This window comes from Lynx rufus, unplaced genomic scaffold, assembly GCF_022079265.1.
Source record: "Lynx rufus isolate CCGP_SWC_20201006 ecotype Redwood Valley unplaced genomic scaffold, mLynRuf1.p SCAF_1, whole genome shotgun sequence".
NCBI lineage: Eukaryota > Metazoa > Chordata > Mammalia > Carnivora > Felidae > Lynx > Lynx rufus.
In genome coordinates this window covers 5,941,440-5,962,688 of record NW_025814823.1, presented here as the reverse complement: position 1 = coordinate 5,962,688, position 21,249 = coordinate 5,941,440, and the positions used below count along the sequence as shown (strand labels likewise).

The window sequence follows — 21,249 nt, the reverse complement described above, 5'->3', positions numbered from 1 at the left end:
GAATGGTAAACTTGTTGGATAGAATATTCTTAGTTGTAGGTTTTTTTTTTTTTTCTTTTGGCACTTTGAATCTATCATGCTACCCTTTGGCCTGTAGTTTCTGCTGAAAAAATCACATGATAGATTTATGGGGTTTTCTTCTTATGTAACTCTCTGCTTGCCTCTTGCTTTTTAAAAAATTCTCTTTATCATTACTTTTTTGCCATTTTAATTATTATATGTCTTGGTATGGACGTCCTTGGGTTCATCTGGTTAGGGACTCTCTCTGCATTCTGTATCTGGGTGTCTGTTTCCTTCCCTAGATTAGAGAAGTTTTCAGCTATTATTTCTTCAAATAAGTTTTTTGCCCCCTTCTTTTTCTCTTCTTTTTCTGAAATCTGTATATTTGAATGTTATTGATGATGTCGCAGAGTTCCCTTAACCTAGTTCCATTTTTTATTATTGGTTTTTCTTTTTGCTGTTCAGCTGGGTTGATTTCCATTACCCTATCTTCCTGATCACTAATCTGTTCTTCTGCATCCTCTAATCTGCTTGTGGTTTCCTCTACTGTATTTTTAATTTCTGTTACTGAATTCTTCAGCTTTCACTGGTTTTTCACATTTTCTGTCTCTTTTTTTGAAGTTCTCACTGAGTTCATCCACTCTTCTCTCAAGTTCTCTGAGTATCTTTAGGACCATTACTTTGATTTTTTTATCAAGCATATTATTTTTGTTTCATTTTGGTCTTTTCCTATGATTTTGTCTTGTTCTTTCATTTGTGACATATTCATCTGTCTCCTGATTTTGTGACTCTGTGTCTATTTCTATGTATTAGGCACGTTGGCTACATCTCCTGGACTTGAATGTAGCGGTCTTTAATAGGAGTGGTGCCTATAGTGCAATCTCCGTTGGTCCCCAGAACAACATCCTCCAGGGGTGTCTCCCGTGTGGGCTGTCTTGCACCCTCCGCTTACAGCTGGGCCTCAGTTATTCTTAGTTCAGACAGCTGCAATGACCCATTTTTTCTTCTGTTGGTGCACTGGACGGGGTTTGCTCCCTGCACTGTGGAGAGGCATGTCTGTGGCTACTGTGGGCTTGTTGGTGGGCGGGGCCGGCAGTCAGCCAACCTGTCTGCAGTTAGCCTTTCTGCCGTAGCTGCACATGCACCCTAGGGCAGGGCTTGCTTTCTGCAGAGGCAGCCAAGACGCCTGGCTGCAGAAACTGTGGGCATGTTGTTATGTGGGGTTATGTCTCCCTCTCTTCAGGGCAGGAGTCCCTTTGGAGCGGTGCTGGTCCCTGTGGGAGCTGCTCGCAGGGTCTGTTGGGCAGCAGCTGCTTTGCTGGGATGCCTGTTGAAGGATCAGGCAGGCCGGATGGGGAGGGTCCACAGGGGAATGCTGGGCTGGGGCACCTGATCTAGAAAGGTGGATGAAGAGTGTTGCTGGCTCCCACAAGCATCTGGCTACCTAGCCTGGGGGAAGGAAAGAGAAATGGCTTCTGCCAGCACTCTTGTTCCTGGAAAAATCTCATGCAGATTCCTGCCCCTCCAGGCACATGTTTTAAGATTAGTCAGTAAATCTTCATGTATACCCCATGTGCTTTTGAAACTGCTGCTTCTGTATTGGGCCTTGGGCTGGATTGTTTAGTATGCTGGCCCTTTAACGGCAGGGACTCAGCTTTCCCTTGCTCTCTGGCTCTCCCACAGTTAAGCCTGATGAATTTTAAAGTTTTTGGATTGAAGCCCCATTGGCCTTCAAGCCAGATTTTATGGGGACTCATCAGTGTGGGTCCCCAGGGCTGGGGGTGCCCTGTGTGGGGTCACATCCTTTTGCTTTTTGGAACTTGTGCTGTCTCTCCCATTTGCGGTTAGTTGTGCTGGGGATTTGGTTCCCAAATGCAGCTCTGCCTTTCCTGCCCTTTTTAGTGTGGCCTCTTCTGTGTGATGGAGCTGTTATCTCTGTGTGTTTGTGGGACAAGGTGAATTCAGGTTTCTCCTATTCTGCCATCTTCCCCAAACTCCTGGTCTTTCCGGTTATTTTTAAAAGTTTATTTATTTATTTTGAGAGAGAGAGAGAAAGCAGGGCGGGGGGAGAGAGAGAGAGAATGCAAGCAGAGGAGAGGCAGAGAGAGAGAGAGAGAGAGAGAGAGAGGGAAAGAGAGAATTTCAAGCAGGCTCCACACTGTCAGTGCAGAGCATTACGCCGGGCTTGATCTCAGGAACTGTGAGATCATGACCTGAGCTGAAATCAAGAGTCAGAGGCTTAACTGACTGAGCTACCCAGGCGCCCCTTTCTGATGTTTAAATGTAGTAGATTCATTAGAAAAAAAGAAACACACCCGTGATGGTTTTCTTTGTCCGTGACGTGGCCTAGGCATTTGGGGGTAGATGGATTTAAGATAACTTTTTTTTTTTTTTTAATTTTTTTTTCAACGTTTATTTATTTTTGGGACAGAGAGAGACAGAGCATGAACGGGGGAGGGGCAGAGAGAGAGGGAGACACAGAATCGGAAACAGGCTCCAGGCTCCGAGCCATCAGCCCAGAGCCCCGACGCGGGGCTCGAACTCCCGGACCGCGAGATCGTGACCTGGCTGAAGTCGGCCGCTTAACCGACTGCGCCACCCAGGCGCCCCAAGATAACTTTTAATGATAAAGCTCCTGGGAGGGAGAGAAGGGAGAAACATTGCTGGCTCTTGTTATCCTTGAACTATAAGACAGATGCTGATTAGGAGTTCTGTTATAAGAATTACAGGCCATTAGAAAATGTGGAATACCTCCTGCTTGTCTATTGTATTCGTAGTTCTTAGTTCCTGAGATGGAGAAAATTCTTGCTTTGTCCAGACATTGTTTTCAGGTAACAATGAGTGTTCAAAAACGACAAAAAAATCTTCAGAAAAGAGTCAGTGTTTTATAATAATATTTTATCCACTTCTGGGTTTTCCTTTGGTGTTTTTAGAGTTCAGAGTGTGAACTGACAGTGGTAATTTTCTTTTTGCCTACAGCACAGCCAAGTACAGCATATGGTCATTCCTCCCTCGATATCTGTATCTGCAGTTTAGCAAAGCTGCTAATGCTTTCTTCCTGTTCATTACTATATTGCAGGTAATATTCCTGAACACATTACTGGATTATGCTTTTTTTAAAAAAGAAAAATGTAAAAAGCTCATTTAGCTGAAATAAAAATTGAACGTACAGAATAAATTGAAACATGGCAAGAAGAGAACTCTCTTCTTACAATATTTAAGTTACTCAGTAAGACATTGGAATTCTCATTTGGGGGATGAAAAATTCTCATTTGGGGGATGTTGATGCCCAGTAGATGAATTGGCCCACAGTTCTTCCTGATTTAGATCATTAATGAGATATTATTGGACTTTTATAATGTATGCCACCTCCATGAGAGGATAATTTTATTGTATTAAAAGAAAGAGTTTAAAGAAAGTCCAAATGCTAGTTTGAAATAGCTAATTTTCTTTTCTCTTCTTTTTTTAATATTTCAGTAAGAACACTTAATGTGAGATCTACCCCCTTAACAATTTTAAGTGTATGATATACCAGTGTTAACCATAGACATCTGTTGTACAGCAGATTTCTAGGACTTCTTAATCTTGCATAACTTAGACTTTATGCTCATTGAATAACAACTCCTTATCTCTCCCTCTCTCTAGACCCTGACACCACCATTTTACTCTGACTCCATGAATCTGACTACATTAGATATCTCACATAAGTGGATTCATGCAGTATTTGTCTGTCTATAGCTTACTTCATTATAATGCCTTCAAGATTCATCCACGTTGTTACATGTGGCAGAACTTCCTTCTTTTCATAATTTTTTTTTAACATTTATTTATTATTGAGAGACAGAAAGACACAGAGCGTGAGCAGGGGAGGGGCAGAGAAAGAGGGAGACACAGAATTCGAAGCAGGCTCCAGGCTCCGAGCTGTTAGCACAGAGCCCAATGCGGGGCTTGAACTCACAAACCGTGAGATCATGACCTGAGCCGAAGTAACTGAGCCACCCAGGTGTCCCAGAATTTCCTTCTTTTTAAAATCTGAATAATATTCCATTGTATAGATGCCACATTTTCTTTATCCACTCATCCATCGACAAGGCATTGAGGTTGTTCCCATATCTTGTCTATTGTGAATAATTCTGAGCTGAATGTGGGAGTGCTGCTATCTCTCCAAGATCCTGGTTTCAACTTTTGGATAAATACCCAGAAGTGGGATGGCTGAAGCATATGGTAGTTCTATTTTAATTTCTTTGAAAAAGTTCCATATTATTTTCTGTAACAGCAGCACCATTTTATATTCCCAACAGAAGTATACAAGGATTCCAATTTTTTCACGTCCTCACCAACACTTGTTATTTTCTGTGTTTAATTAATAGCCATCCTAACATGTGTGAGGTGATACCTCATTGTGGTTGTGAATTTCATTTGCCTGGTGACTAGTGACATTGAGCACCTTTTCATGTACCTCTTGGCCATTTGTATGTTGTCTTTGGAGAAATGTCTATTCAAGTCTTTTGCCCATTGTGATTGGATTATTATTATTTTTTTTTTTCCTGTTGATTTGGAGTTCCTTCTATATCCTTACCAGATGGAGGGTTTTCAAATATTTTCTCCTATTTTGTAGTCTGCCTTTGCATTTTTTTTGATGGTTCCCCTTGTTGTGCAGAAGAATTTTAGTTTGATGTAGTCCCACTTGTCTGTTTTTGCTTTTGTTGCCTGTGCTTTTGGCGTCATATCCAAGAAATCTTTGCCAAGACCAACGTCTGGAAGCTTTCCCTCTGTGTTTTCTTTTAGGAATGACATCTTTTCAAAACACTTAAATTCAAGACCTTCCATAATCTGGTTTATTCCTGTTTCTTCAACCTTGTTTTTGTCATGAACCCTACAACCCAACACAATCTGAGAGGCAAGTCTCCTCACAATTCTTCAGTTTCCTTCCTCTCTTTAGACCTTGGTTCATTCTATTCTCTAACCCAGAAGGCACTCATCTGGCTATCCCCCACCCATTCTCTTAAAGGCATAACTCAAAACCATCCTCCTCCAAACTCCGCTAAATGCCATGTGCCATGCTAATTTCTCCCTTCCTTATCTTCTGTAGCAGTAATCTGTGCTATGCATTATAATTGGTTTTATTTCTCCTGGCAAACTGCAAATTCCTTGAGAATAGAAACAGTGCTTTCAAGGGGCACCTGGGTGGCTAGTAGGTTAGCTGTCCCACTTCAGCTCAGATCATGATCTCACAGTTGGTAAGTTTGAGCCCTGCATTTGGCTCTGTGCTGATGGCTCAGAGCCTGGAGCCTGCTTCAGATTCTGTGTCTTCCTCTCTCTCTGCCCCTCCCCCACTCACGTTTTGTCTCTGTTTCTCAAAAATAAATAAAAACGTGGAAAGAAAGAAAAAAAAAAAAGAAAAGAAAAGAAACAGTGCCTTCAAAACGGCCAAGCTTTGAGATAAGAATTTAATGAATCTGTTGAATTGACCTTAAACAGAAGATTGGCATTAGCAAAAATTTATAGAGATCACATAGTGTGTACCAAAACCTGGGCATGAAATTAGTAATTCAAGGATGAATTGTCAGATGTAGTTCTCCCTTTGGAGAGCGGGTAGTCCTAACATACAAGTGCTTTAAGAAATATTTTGGGGCGCCTGGGTGGCGCAGTCGGTTAAGCGTCCGACTTCAGCCAGGTCACGATCTCGCGGTCCGTGAGTTCGAGCCCCGCGTCGGGCTCTGGGCTGATGGCTCAGAGCCTGGAGCCTGTTTCCCATTCTGTGTCTCCCTCTCTCTCTGGCCCTCCCCCGTTCATGCTCTGTCTCTCTCTCTGTCCCAAAAATAAATAAACGTTGAAAAAAAAAATATTTATAAAGTGCTAGGGGACCACAGCCTACTCTGGGCTTGAGGGTGAGTGGTTCAGGAAAAGGTACTGAAAAAGAAGACATTTGAGCCAAAGACTAGAGAATGAGGAGCTTAACAGTAAGTAGAGGTCAGTGGAAGAAGAGAAGACCTTTGGGGCGCAGAAGACCGTGTGAGCAAAGGCACAGCAACCGGAAACACTGGTCGCCTTTTGTGAGAACCGGGGACCCAGTGGGGGAGGGAAAGAGGTAGGCTTTTCTCCAAGAAGGTCTTATATGTTTTGCATTGTGAAAATTTAAAGTGTTAAAATTTTCTCTAGCATGTGAAATGTTCTGGAAATGGTAAAAATTTTGTCTGGAGTGTAGAGAAGAAGCTAAAGATGTTGGCCGAGGCCAGGTAATGAGAAGCTTCGTGAGCTACATTCAGAAGCTTGGACTGTAGTGAGAAGGCAGTGACAGTCAGGAGCTACAGTGAAGTGACCAGCTCCGGCGAGGCTTTAACTGAGGAAAAGAGAGAGGGGGGCCTGGGAGCAACACGACGGGCTTGGGGTGCACTGCAGAGAGATGGAGAAGTCAGGCAGAGGCAAGTTATTTGGAAGGCAGGTTTCATTGATAGCCTCAGCGATCCTAGAACCTCTCCCTTTCTTCCTCTGTGTCTGACTGCTTTTAAAGTAACCACAAGAATTATTGAGCGCTTCAGAATAGATACTCTTTGGCTGCACAAAGAAATAACAAGCAGGAAATAAGGCAGCATAGAGAGTATCCACTCTCTAGACCCAAGTCTAGAAATACAGGCCTGAGAGCTGTTCTAAATCTGTAAAGGATCTCCTTTACAACCTCATCTACCCTTGCGTCCATCAGAAAACTGCCAGTCTGCTTGTCACTTTATTTCTCCTATCTTTAAACAGTGGGGCATAGCCCCAGAGCCCTCTCCACAGGTAATTTGTACCCAAGCAACGTTATTCTCCCAGGCCTCCAAAAAATTTCTCTTCCGCCTCAAAAAGAAGCAAGATTCGGTTACGATAACTGACCTTCTGGCTTTAACTGTTTGGAAAGGATGCTATCTTAGACAATTAAGTTTTGAAAGCTTCAAATACAGTCAGCTTCAGAATACAGTCCAAGCCTCTGAATTCAAAACGTAATAACAGTATTCTCTTGGGAAGGTGACATATGACTGAAGCGTTAAGTAGGCGCACTGGTGGCTTTCCCATAATGTAATGTTTCACACCATGCTCGAGGGATGGTTTCGATGTGCTAAGAGTCTCTTTCCCCTTTTTATTTAACACCGTGTGTTGTTTTCATGTCCTGGGTATGCCACGAGTAGCCTGGCTTTTAGTGTTAAGCAAAATACAAGAAAAATTTATCATAGAATTCATAGTGTAACTCTGTTTTTGCAGCAAATTCCAGATGTGTCTCCAACAGGAAAATATACAACTCTCTTGCCTTTGATGATTATACTTACCATTTCAGGCATCAAAGAGATTGTAGAAGATTATGTAAGTTTACTGTTAGTGAAATGTTCCCAAAACTATTGCCTTGAGTACATGAAGTGTATTTCTTGCTCTTTTTCCTAGCTGCGTGTTTTGCAACTGGTATAATTCTTTAAACCTGTAGTTGATGTGAAATGTGAATTAAACTCTAAGGTTTCAAATTTTAAAGTGCGTGTGTGTGTGTGTGTGTGTGTGTGTGTTTGAGAAACCAGCAGGACTTAATAGTGGTCATAAGAACTATGATAGTATCTTTGGGGATATAATGCAACCAGAGGTGAAGATCCTAAGAGGTCAGGAATTGTGCGGTGACTTCGTTTCTCCTTTAACCTTGTCAGAGCTATAATTTCACGAGAGCCTGCAAGTTTTAGCTGTGAAGGAAAAGAAGAGAGACATTTAAGATTGCTTTCTGTTTGCTCTGACCCTACCTCATAAAGACAGCTGGGCCACTCCAGTACAGGCCCCTTCCTCCTCACTCACCATCCTCATGCTCATTTTCCAAAATTGCTAACTATTTGTTATTCATATTCTTGTGCCGAATTCCTTCATATCTTATTAAGATAGGAAAATCTGTTTGGTTGCTGGTCTTTTGATTGGTTTATAATATGAAAGAATTTCTCAAACTTGATTTAAACCTTGGGCTAAATTGGAGCGAAATCCACGATTGCTACTTATGTGTTTAACTATAAATATAGTCATTGAAAGCAACCTATAATGTGCTAACATTTTCAGTAGCATTCATTATGTAGGAGGCCCTGTAAAATGTGCGTGCGTGTGCGTGCGTGTGTGTTTGCATGTGTTCACTTAAATGGAGCCACGGACAGGTTAGTGACCTGCGAAGCCTGCATTAGTAAGTGGCAGAGCCGGGATGTTAACCAAGGCAAGCCGTCTCCCGAGGCCACACTTAGCCCCTCCCTTAGATGACCTCTCATTTAGGAGAGTCAGATCAGGGCAAAACAAAGAAGAGACTGACAGGTTTGCTGCCTCTGTTCTTTCTTAAACCTACTGTCACTTGTATTATAGTGTGAATTATTCACTCTGAACTTCCGATGTAATGGATTTTTTTCTGTAACAGAAACGACATATGGCAGACAGATTAGTCAACACAAAGAACACAATAGGTAAGATATTAGACTGAGCTTTTATCTCTTCTCACTGTAAGAAAATACCCAAATTGACCAAAGAGATACACATACTGTGTTTCATAACGTTCTATTATTTAAAGGAATACAGACACAAAAAACCAACAACCAGAAGGAAACTGTTGCCATATGTAAGAATCATCAATTATGTTAATTAGGATAAAAGAAAAGAAAAGAGATGGGAAGTTGGAATATTTGGGATATGAGCAATTCTTATGTCAACAGAAAAGATCTGGAAGGGCATCTGGGTGGCTCAGTCGGTTAAATGTCTGACTTCCACTCAGGTCATGATCTCATGGTTTAGGAGTTTGAGCCCCGCGTTGGGCTGTGTGCTAACAGCTCAGAGCCTGGAGCCTGCTTCAGATTCTGTGTCTCCCTCTCTCTCTCCCTCTCAAAAATAAACATTAGAAGAAAAAAAAAGATCTGGGTGTTACATAGTCTCTCCCAGTCCTAGTTTTGATATGTGCTATCTTGATAATTGATTAGAAATATAGGTTATTTTTTGGGCTAGCAGCCAGTATTTTAGCATGTAGCAGCGAACTGTTCAGGAGTGGAAGTAACTTAACGTAGCTTCTACCTGTCATCTGTCTATACTTACGTTACATTATATTATACATATTGCTCTATTTTGATGCAGTGTGTGTGAACAGTTTACATATTTTTCCACTTTATGTCAAGGTTAAATTAATAAAGACAGTACCTTGTAAAGAAACACATTTAGATTTTTGGAAAAGTATCTTTTATTATTTTGGACTTTACCTAATACAATTGTTACAGTTAATATATAGCTATATGTTTTTCAGTGTTCAGAGAGAATGAATGGAAAGTGATTATGTGGAAAGAGGTAAGAACGTATTTGAACTTTTAACTTAGTAAGAAGCGCCTACCATATATATTTATTTATTATTATTATTTTTTATGTTTTATTTATTTTTGAAGGAGAGAGAGACAGAGCATCAGTGAGGGAGGGGCAGAGAGAGAGGGAGACACAGAATCCGAAGCAGGCTCCAGGCTCCGAGCTGTCAGCCCAGAGCTCAACGTGGGGCTTGAACTCATGGACCGTGAGATCATGACCTGAGCCGAAGTCGGACACTTAACTGACTGAGCCACACAGGCATTCCTGGCGCCTACCATATTTAAAGTTACAGATTTTTATCTATGAAACATGATGAAGGAAGTAGAGGATCAAAGAGAATTAAGTATATTTTGCTCAAGGTCACACAGCCCACAAGTGGTGAAACTAGGATTTGTATTGAAGTCTAAGTGGTTGCAAGTCTACGTGCTTCCTAATGTGCCTCTGGGTTACTTCTGTGTCATTTCCTGGAATATCTAAAGATGATGCTTCACAGACTGTTGCTCAGGGTAGAAGGCAGCCTTTGTATGGAGACTACCACAGGGGATGTTTCCGTGAATATATTTTCCTTGGGATATAAATAAAAGGCATACTGGGGCTAGATACCGACTCTGTCCTCATCAATAATTAATTGCTGAGGCGCCTGGGTGGCTCAGTTGGTTAAGCATCCGACTCTTGATTTCACTCAGGTCATGATCTCATGGTTCGTGAGATCCAGCCCCAGGTCAGGCTCTGTGCTGACAGTGAGGTGCCTGCTTGAGATTCTGTCTTTCCCTCTCTCTCTCTCTGCCCCTCCCTGGCTTGTACCTGTGCGTGCTGTCTCTCTCTCTCTCCCAAAATAAATAAACTTAAAAATAATAGGAATTAATTGCTGACCAGTGTAAAATTCCTTTGAAGGCTAATTATAAGAATGTTTTGATTTCTAGGTATCAGTATTTCTTTCCTTAAGAGAGATAAAACAGTCATGATTGCATTTTGCTCCTCTCATTGAGATGAAGAGAACAAAGCCCCTGACAGATCCACTCCATTCCTGATGGCAGAATGTCAGGGGAGAATGACAAGAGGAGACGAGTGAGGCTCCAGCGGGTGGGCGGGGTGCTTCTCTCAGAGCAGAGGCGACTGCATGATTGACTTTTAATTTACCCCCAGTGCCTTCCACTGGAAAAGCAAGTCAAATAGCTAGAGCCAAGGGCCAGGAATTGTTATCTCTCTGACTCCTTTTATACCTGCACAATCAAATGGAGCACTCTAAATATCGGGCTTACAAAAGGAAAGGGGAGTTGATTTGGAGGTACTGTGGGCAAAACAGAAAGAGAGCTTGTAAGACATGACCACCCTTAGGGGAATTACTGCCTGCTGTCAGTTCCATGAGTGCATCATTTTTGGGGTCACTGTTGTTCCAGGGGGGGCGGAAATCTAATTACAAAGTTTCAACTTGTCTCAGTCTAGCCAATGTTAGATCTTATTGTAAATTAGTCATTTATGTAAGTTACAAATTTATTGTTCACTGCATTGTGAATTTTTATGTAAGTTGTGAATGTTTATTTGTCAATCTGTTTTTCTCCCCTGCTGTTGCACGTGTTCTCTGCATTTGTAGACACATGCAACTTTTAAGGTTCTCTCTTCACTTTGATATGGAAGTATTTAATTAACCTTTGCCCAATTAATGGAGGTAGACATGATCTGTGTGATCATGCCATAAAAAGGAAAATAGTCTCCTTTTCTCTTCCTCTTCAGAAATTACTATTATTTTTTCCAACATAGTTCTAGAAATTGGTTTATGAGAGAATTTTGCCCTCTGCCCCTCTGCTTTTCTAGCTGCCCAGGAAGGGCCTGCCACTTTTAAGACTAATGTCCTCAATACTTAGCACCGTGGAAATAAATGCTCAAGGGGTTTGTCAAAGAAAAAGTACACAAGAAGAAAGCATCAAGAACTCATATTGTTTTCCCTCTGTATTGTTCCTAGTATTTACATCTCTCTCTTACTTACAAGTTGGAATTCATTTATACATTCAGCCAACAAATATTTATTTATTTGTTCATTCATTCATTCACTCATTCATTCCCTGTTCCACATAAAGTTCACAGACCAGAGAAAAACACATCATTAGGCAAGCAGTTACAGCGTGATGGTGTATGAACAGCGTATCATGGGAAAAATACTAGTACCAGTAGGTCTGTTTGGATTTCTCAGCCTTGGCAGAGCTTACATTTTGGGCCAGAAAATTATTTGTTGTAGGGGCTGTCCTGTGCATTGTCGAATGTTTAGCAGTATCCCCGGCCTCCGGGCACTTGATGCCAATAGCACGACCCCCTAAAACCCCAACATCGTGACAACCAAAAATGTCTCCAGACATCGCTAAAGGTCCCTGGTGGAGGGGGAGGGCAAAAGAGACTCTGGTTAAGAGCAACTACTTTAGAGGAATGAATCCCTGAAAAAATAAAATTGTTCTAATGTAGCCGAAGTTTCTTAGCATGTCTTCAGGATTTTCGTATCAGAATTTTTCTTAAGAATATTTGACATGTTGGGGCGCCTGGGTGGCGCAGTCGGTTAAGCGTCCGACTTCAGCCAGGTCACGATCTCGCGGTCCGGGAGTTCGAGCCCCGCGTCAGGCTCTGGGCTGATGGCTCAGAGCCTGGAGCCTGTTTCCGATTCTGTGTCTCCCTCTCTCTCTGCCCCTCCCCCGTTCATGCTCTGTCTCTCTCTGTCCCAAAAATAAATAAATGTTGAAAAAAAAAATTAAAAAAAAAAAAGAATATTTGACATGTTTTGCCTCTATCTGTGCTTTTAGAATTTATGCTTTGGTTGTTTCTTTCCCGGTTTAAAAGGTCAAGGTGGGTGACATTGTGAAGGCCTCAAATGGACAATTCCTTCCTGCAGACATGGTTCTGATTTCTTCCAGGTTAGTCACGTTGGTGTGCATTTAAGGAACTTTTATTCTGAATGAGAAATTTTAAGGAAAACAAAGGCCTACCCTACTCACCCCTTTCTCCATCCATCTCTTTATAGTATAGACTAGCACCTGCAAAGTTTTACTGTGAAAGGACTCATAGTAAATACTCTCAGCTTTGGGGGCCATGCAGTCTCTGTTGTGGAATCAGAAATAGCCACAGGCAACATGTAAACAAATAGGTGCGGCCGTGTTCCAATAAAACTTTATTTATAAAAAGAGGCAGGGCTTGGATTAGGCCTGTGGGCCATAGTTTGCTGACCTCTATTCTATACTTTTATTATCTTTTTCTTTCATTTCCCTGGGCATATTTTCTTCTTTCCTAGTTGTTAGATTAATTCCATCCCTTCTATAATTTCTACAGACGTTCAGCAAAAATTCGAAAAATTTACACCTGTCTTATTTTAATCTTACGGCAATTCTGAGATGTTCCCATTCTATAAATAAAGTGACTCGCACAGAGAGTAAGTGATTTTTTTGGTACCATTAAGTGGGTTCATGTGAGACCCAAATTTAAAAACACAGTCTCTGGTCTCTTTGTAGAACTACATTGCTTTATTCACTGGCTGTTTTAGAGGAAACTTACACAGAGACTCCCTGCAATGGGTATTTCCTTCCCATCAGGTGGCGTCTGACCACCTTCCTCATGCTTCTGTGTTGTCCCTCCTGGGTTTCCTCCTTCTTGTTCTCTGTAAGGAGAACGTAGTCTAGGGCATCTGTGGGTAAGAGTGGCTATAGTCATGAACACAGCTGCACTTGACATGTTGGGTAAACTGGTTCCCTAGATAAGTCATAATCATCTCAAGGTAAAAAAAAAAAAAAGTTCCTAGCCATCTAGACACACGTCACTCTGCAGCATAGAGAGATTTCTTGGGAAGAGAAGCAGATTTGTTCTAGAGCTATTGTCCAAGCTTCTTGAAAAGCAGTAATTCCAACATTAGCTCTTTTTCCTACCAGAGCACTTTGTTCTTTTGTCATGGTTGTGTTAACCCACTGGACAGAGGAACTTAATTGTTGCTGATGTGTTTCTCTTTTGGGTTTGGTTAGGGTTATGGGGTTGACGTAGGAGCCAGAGATGTACCATAAAGTGTTTTGTTTTTATAACCTCTACATTATTTGTTTGTGTGACTTTCTTTACCTCTTCCTTTCTCTCAAAAAAGTACTACTTATATAGAAAACAGTATTTTTTTGGAGTAGGAGAGAAGTAAGGGGGGGGGACAAAAATAATTATTCTTGGACTTTTTTCTGGCAATTTTATAGATTATATTTTCTAAGTTTTCACCCTACCCCTGCTAAACAATTCAGATACACACATATGTGCACGCACATGCACGCACCTGCGCATGCACGCGCGCACACACACACACGCACACACGCACACACACGCATACACACCCCCCCCCCAGTGCTTATTTGATTGGGCATAAAAGTAAGAAAACCAGATTGAAGCCAAGAATGAACTGAGAATCTTGGAAGAATCTTCCTAAGAATCTTGGAAGGTAATCGTGTGCCAATATAGGCTTTTCCCCCAAGGGTTTCTGCCAAACCATGAAGACCATAAGCTTCCATTTTGTTGAGCTTAGTGAGTACAAGAGACAGGGATAAAGCCCGGGGGACACCCCTATGTGGAGAACTGGGTAGGGGATTCTTGCATAAAGTTGAGAATTACAATCTTAGTTTAGGTAGAATGAAAAGTAAAACCCGCCATGCTGTAGGGGCAATAGAGAAATGTGCTTGCCTTGACTTTGGCACAGAGGGGAGGGGAGACGTTCCCTGTGAGAATTCAAGCTGACTCATGCAGATATGATCTCTGAATTCACCTGGCCTGTGGGGTGAAGAGATTTTAAGAAGAGAATTTAATGTCATCATGGAAAATAAAGAAAAAAACCTCTGATTAATTAGAAGGAGATAAAACAGAGAAAAGAAAAGGCAATGGTCCAAAAGATAATGGCTGACAGGTTTTCAGAATTGTTGGAAGTCCATCCCTTGGATTCACTGGGTTTCCTGGATCTGAAGCTAGAAGTAAATAATAGGAAACATCAGAGTCATTGTGAGTGTGATAATCAGAATTGTGTTTGTATTGTTCAGAATGAGGATGAAAATACCAATTGGCTAGAAACCTTAAATTCTGGATTATTTGTGTAAAAATTTAATATCTAAAAGATTAGACATAGAGGATATAACTTCCAGCCATATCAAGGGGAAAGATTATTTGAGCAGAAGGAAAAAGCCCTCAAAGGTAACTAAAAGAATAGAAAAAAGAGGCAAAAAGAGGGAGAAACAGAATGCACATAATCAGGTAGTAGAATAAAGAAAAATATATCATCAATTACAATTAAAGAAAATGGATTTAAGAAGTTAAAAAGAGAAGGTTATAAAATTGTCCAGCTATATGTTTATAAGAAATTCACAAAACACAAGTGCTGACAAAGATTAAAATCAAAGGATGAAAAAATACACACAGAAAATAGTAAAGAAAAGAAGTCCAGAAGAGACGGTATCACTATTAGATGAAATAGGTTTTGAGGCAAAAAGCGTTGAGGTAAAGCCTCATTGAAGAAAAAGAAAGCCATTGCACAATAAAAGTTTTAATTTACGGAGAAAAGAGGAAACCTATACATCTACAAGAAATTTACAAACCCCACATCATACTGTGATGTTTTAATATTTGCTTTCAGGAACTGATCAAATGGAGAAGAAAGTCCATATGAAGGTAGAATACTTGAAAAGCACAATAACAACCTTGAAATAATGGCATGTATAGAACAGAACTTTTTGGTGTATTATACCAAAAAGTGATGTATACATAATCTTCAAGCACAGTTAGGAATATATGTCAATATATTCTGTCATAAGACAGAATCAACAGATTTTAAGAGGCTGGTATCCCACAGGCCACCTGCTCTGACCACAATGCTATTAAGTCAGAATTCAATAATAAGATAACTAGGAACCTTATGTGTTAGAAATAAAACGTACCTGTAAATCATGGGTCAAGGAGGCAATCATAATGGAAATTGGAAAGTACTTAGATTTTAGTACTTATGAGAATGCATCAAATCTCCTGTGTTATAACTAAATTTATAGACATTTTCATTACAAAAGAAATAAATGCAAAAAAAAAAAAAAGAGCTAAGAATCCAGTCTAAGAAAATAGCTACAGTACAAAAGAATAAACTCAAAGAAATCAAACATAAGGAAATAATGGAGATAAGAGTAGAAATTAATCGGGTGCCTGGGTGGCTCAGTTGATTGAGTGCCCAACTCTTGATTTTGACTCAGGTCATGATCCCAGGATCATGGGATCGAGCCCTGCATTGGGCTCTGCAGTGAACATAGAGCCTGCTTAAGATTATCTTTCTCTCTCCCCCTCTGTCCCTCCCCACCTCTCTCAAATTAAAAAAAAAAAAAAAAGAGTAGAAATTAATGAAAGAAAAACAGTGGAGAAGATCAAAATGGGCAAAGCTTGCTTCTTAGAAAGAGACTAATAAATGAAAGTTTGGTAAGATTAATCAAGGAAGAAAAGGAAAGGCACAAATATGTGTATTTGTTTAAAAATTGAAAATTTGATATAATTATAAGTGCACCAGAGATTAAAGAGAGGATCTTATGAAAGTTTTATGATCTTGTTTTAGCATAAACCCATAGGAAAATACAATATACCAAAACTTATTCTAGAAGAGATATAGAGCCTGAATGGTCCTATAATCATTAAGGATATTATATAAGTAGTAAAAAACCAAAACAAAATGAAACCAAAAAAACACATAAACTTCCCACAAAGAGACTATCAAGACCAGACACTGTAACTGTCAAATTCTATCAAACATTCAGTGTAGAGAAAATACCAATTTTCTAATAAACTCCTCAAAGAAATACCAAGAATATGCTCTAATTTTCTGAAACTGGCATAAACTTGACACAAAAAAATTACCAAATACAGAATGAGAAAGGAAACTGACAAGTCCATTTTGCTGTTAATTTTAATATAAAATCTTAAAACCTGACAGTATAAAAGATGGTAATATGTAATGATCAGATGGGGTTTATCACAGGAATGTATATATATTTTTTAATAATAAGGAGTCTGACTCCATTTTTGGATCTTTGCTGACCGCTTTTAAGCCTCCTTTCCTCTTCCCCTTCTGCCCCATGTCTAGACCCGCTGACAGAAAAGCCTGCGTGCTCCCTCCTTTGGCACCTGCAGGAGTTTCAAATCCTGTAAGCCTCTGCGTGAGTGAGGGCTTCCTCCCTAACCACCAAAAAAGCCCCACCCCTAAGCCTGTCTCCTTTACCTGCTCTCTTAAGGCATTTCTGGATCAGCTTCAAAGGTCTGCCCTCTTCTCCCCAGAAAACCTCATCATGTATATAATAAATCTTCCCACGCTTTTGGTGTGTTTGTGGCATCATCAGTTTTGACACTCAAACCAAATTTTGGGTGGGTGGCTGGCTGATCCTGCTTCTAAAGGGTAACCACAACAGTTTTTTTTTTTCTTATTAGGAAATCAGTTGACTTTTTTTTTTTCATCTTTTTTTTTTTTTTTTTTTTAATTTTTTTTTCAACGTTTTTTTATTTTTGGGACAGAGAGAGACAGAGCATGAATGGGGGAGGGGCAGAGAGAGAGGGAGACACAGAATCGGAAACAGGCTCCAGGCTCTGAGCCGTCAGCACAGAGCCCGACGCGGGGCTCGAACTCACGGACCGCGAGATCGTGACCTGGCTGAAGTCGGACGCTTAACCGACTGCGCCACCCAGGCGCCCCGTCAGTTGACTTTTAAATAAGGAGGAAAAAGTTACAAGCAAAGAATTTATATATATATATATGCATATATATATATATATATATAAGTATATATCTTTTATATTTACTAATATAGTATATATATGGTCACATATATATATATATATATATATACTGTGTATATATATAATATATATATTATATATATATTATATATATATATATGCCATATATGTCTTTTATATTTACCTACATGGTACTTTTAATGGTACTCTTTTTCTTCATGTGGATTGAGATACTGCCTTTTGACCTTTCATTTTAGTCTGAAGAAACCCCTTCAGTATTTATTATAGGGTAAGCCTGCTGTCAACAATGTCTTTGTTTTTATTTATCTGGGAATGTATTTGTTCTTCATTTTTTGAAAGGTAGTTTTGTTGGATATGGCATTCTTGGTTGATAATTTTTTTCCAGTGCTTTGAATATGTCATCCTAGTACCTTCTATCCTCCAAGGTTTCTGCTGATAAAGATTTGATAGTCTTTTTTATCATCTCTTCAAAGTGGTGAGTAGCTTTTCTCTTGTTGCTCTCAAGATTTTCTCTTTGGCTTTAATTTTCAAGTTTGATTAGGATTTGTCTAGGTGTGGTTTCTTTGAGAATATTTTACTTGGAGGCTTATTTTGTTGAGCTTCTTGGACATGTAGATTAATGCTTTTCATCAAATTTAGGAAGTTTGGGGTATCATTTCTTTAAATATTTTTTCTGCCCCTTTCTGAATTCTTTTGGGACTCCCATTATATGTATGTTGCTATGTTTGTTTGTGTCCCACAGGTCTCTGAGGCTCTGTTTTTTTTTTCTTTATTCTTTTAAATTTTTATTTCTTAGCCTGAGTTATCGCAATTGACCTATCTTCCAGTTCGAGTCTGCTCAAATCTGAGCAGTGGATTTTTCGTTTCAGTTATCATACTTTTCAACCCCAGAATTTCTATTTGCTTTCTTTTTTCTAATTTCTATTCTTTACTGATATTCCCTATTTGAGGGGACATGTTCTAATATGTTATTTCTTTTGACATAGTTTCCTTCAGCTATTTGAACATATTTAGTATAGCTGATTTACACCTGTTTGGTAAGTTCAATGTCTGGATTTGTTCAGGAAGACTTCCTATTGATTTTTAATCTGTATATGGTTCATACTTATTTGCTGCTCATGGTTTTCATGTTTCATGTTTTTTTGTTGAAAATTGAACATTTTAAGTAATATAATGTGGCATCTCTGACCATCAAATTCTCTCTCCTCCCCAGGATTTCTTTTTGTTGCTTTTCATTAGAAGTTTTTCTTTTAGGGGGCACCTGGGCGTGAGTTTGAGCCTCACATCAGGCTCTGTGCTGACAGCTCAGAGCCTGGAGGCTGCTTTGGATTCTGTGTCTCCCTCTCTCTCTGTCCCTTCCATGCTCATGCTCTTTCTCCCTCTCTCTCTCTCTCTCTCTCAAAAATAAATAAAAATTTAAAAAGAAAGTTTTTCTTTTAGGCTTTTTGGTTAGTCTGTTGTTTTCCCTAACTTATACATCACCTCAGATAGCTGCAACATTAAAATACTTTCCTGTAAACGTTCTCAACAAATGTTTCTCCCACACCCACCAGTGTTTACCTAGATTTGAGCACTGGGTAAGCTCTGGGTTAAGTCAGATAAAAACAAGCCCTTCAGCTGGGACCTTCCAGAGACCATCAGACAGGTGAAATAATAACTTTTTGGGAATAAGGCTTTGAAAGAGGTCATTCTCTTTTATGCTCCCTCAGTACTAGAAATGTGGACTGTTATTTTTTAAAGCTGCTACTGAGCCCAAAGCAGGAGGAAGTTAAAATATTACAAAGCTCTCTTTAAAAACAACAACAAGATTTGGCTTTTTTTTTTTCTTGAATAAAATCTCCCTGGATTGATTTAAATCTTTAGTTAATTTTCAGAGTTGTGAAAAACTTGATTCTGGTAATTTTTGTCAGTTATCTCATTGTTTCATAGAGGAGAAAGTTTTTGGAAGTTCTTTGTTATATCACTGACATCCTTAATGAAGATCTGTTTTTATTTTGGGGTATATGGTCTTGGCTGGCAAAATTGATAGATTGTTTTATTTTAAACTTGATACTGCTGTGAATGAGATACAGTCGAAAGAGATAAGACTGAAATCAAGACTTTAATGACAATTTTTGTTATTCTTTGTGGCACTCCCCGCCTCCCCAAATAATTAATTTTCATGAGTGAGTTGCATTTGACATGGAGTAAAATCTGGCAAGACAAATGTTGTTAATTCAGTGTTAATTTCTTCACTGGTGAGGTCAGATAGAAATGGAGAAGCCCAAGTGTAGTGTTTGAGAACTTCAGCTCTGTCCAGAGTTATCCTAAAGATTTACCCTCATTATAAAGGCCATAGAGCCTGAGCTCTTGGGAACTACCACTGACACATTTTAGAAAAGAACAGAATTTTAAGTGATGCTGGTCTGTTCTGGCCTATATAACATATTCTGTTCACCGTCAGTCATTTCTCTTTCTGAGATTAAAGAGTAATCACACAGCTTTTGAAGGGTAGAAAGTTCTCTACTACAGGGTGAATTTTAGGCTGGTGGTATCAGACTTAATATCTCCCGGAAAAGTAACCGTGGTCTTTTCGGTTTTGAGGAAACACAGAAGCTGTTGATGTAGGTCCCATTTCATTGTTCATATTATTGGGAAATTAGTTTTTTTGACAGATATTCATTCAATGTTATTTGCTTTATTTTCCTTAGTGAACCTGAGGCAACATGTTATGTTGCAACATCTAACCTGGATGGGGAGACAAACCTAAAAATACGGCAGGTAAAGACACCTTTTTAAATCCCGATTTTATGCTTAAGCTCACAATGTCAAGTTTTGTCAGGTGCCAATTATTTATTTTTCATGAAGAAAAATATCTCACTACTCTGGTGTAGATGTAATGAGTCCTCAGCAGTTATTTACAGGGTACTTTAAAAAAAACAAGGAGGAACTAGGTAAGAAAAAAGTGTCCTATAAAATTCAGGTCATAAAGGATAACATACCTTTGAGCATGCTGTTTTGAGGATATTTTTGTTAGTGCTTTGGTAATATAACTATCTTCATGATAAATATCATAATTATTAATCTAAATGAGCTCTGAGTGATCTTATATAACACTGCTTTTTATTTATTTATTTAATTTATTTATTTATTTATTTATTTATTTATTTATTTTTTTCAACGTATATTTATTTTTGGGACAGAGAGAGACAGAGCATGAACGGGGGAGGGGCAGAGAGAGAGGGAGACACAGAATCGGAAACAGGCTCCAGGCTCTGAGCCATCAGCCCAGAGCCTGACGCGGGGCTCGAACTCACGGACCGCGAGATCGTGACCTGGCTGAAGTCGGACGCTTAACCGACTGCGCCACCCAGGCGCCCCTAACACTGCTTTTTAAACTATCATTTGAATTTCAGAGTAACTTGTGATTATGAATGGAAGGAGATAGTTTTCCAATTAACTTCCTATTAGTGGAAAAAAGACATTGATCCTTAAGATCATTGAGTCTTGGGTGCCTGAGTGGCTCAGTCAGTTGAGTGTCCAACTCTTGGTTTTGGCCCAGGTCATGATCCCAGGGTTGTAGGATTGAGCCCCGTGTCGGGATCTGTGAGGAGTGTGGAGCCTGCTTAAGGTTCTGTATCCCTCTTCCCTGTTCATGTGCTCTCTCTCTTCCTCTCAAAAAATAAAAAATAAAAATAAATAAAATAATTGAGTCTTCGCTTTATCACTTGGCTTCAGAAAGGAAGCCCCTGATTTTATATTTGAATATTTACATGTCTGCTAATCTTTTTTGCAAACTTTAGTGTGATTGAAAGTGAAAAATATGTATTTAGGATTTATTAAAGTAATACATCATCTTTGTAAAAATAATACAAACAGTACAGAAACCTAGGCAGTCTATTAAACCTTCTCTATCTTCTAAATCCCATCTTTGTCCCCAGTACTAATTGTTGTGATAGTTTGGTGGTACCTTCTTGAATTTTAAAAATGCAATTATAGACTTCTGTTTCAGGAGAAATGAAGTAGACATGTTTTCTTCTATTTTCCTGCTAAGTACAACTAAAAAGTTTGGACATTATGTAGAAAACAATTATAAGGAGACATTGAAAGTGTCATTGAAAAACATTGAAAGAGTGACAGAAGAAGGTAGATTGTGGGACCTTAGAA

The 21,249-nt window shown here is 39.5% G+C and overlaps 1 protein-coding gene across 1 annotated transcript in view; it reads left to right on the top strand.

The window, feature by feature from the left end:
- The window catches only part of LOC124506879 (phospholipid-transporting ATPase IB-like), a 188,388-nt gene that overhangs the window by 6,682 nt on the left and 160,457 nt on the right, over positions 1-21,249 (top strand). The window contains exons 3-8 of the mRNA XM_047072938.1: positions 2,980-3,079; positions 7,240-7,338; positions 8,405-8,450; positions 9,275-9,315; positions 12,154-12,227; positions 19,794-19,863. Coding sequence (XP_046928894.1) covers positions 2,980-3,079; positions 7,240-7,338; positions 8,405-8,450; positions 9,275-9,315; positions 12,154-12,227; positions 19,794-19,863 — 430 coding nt within the window. The remainder of the gene's footprint in view (positions 1-2,979; positions 3,080-7,239; positions 7,339-8,404; positions 8,451-9,274; positions 9,316-12,153; positions 12,228-19,793; positions 19,864-21,249) is intronic.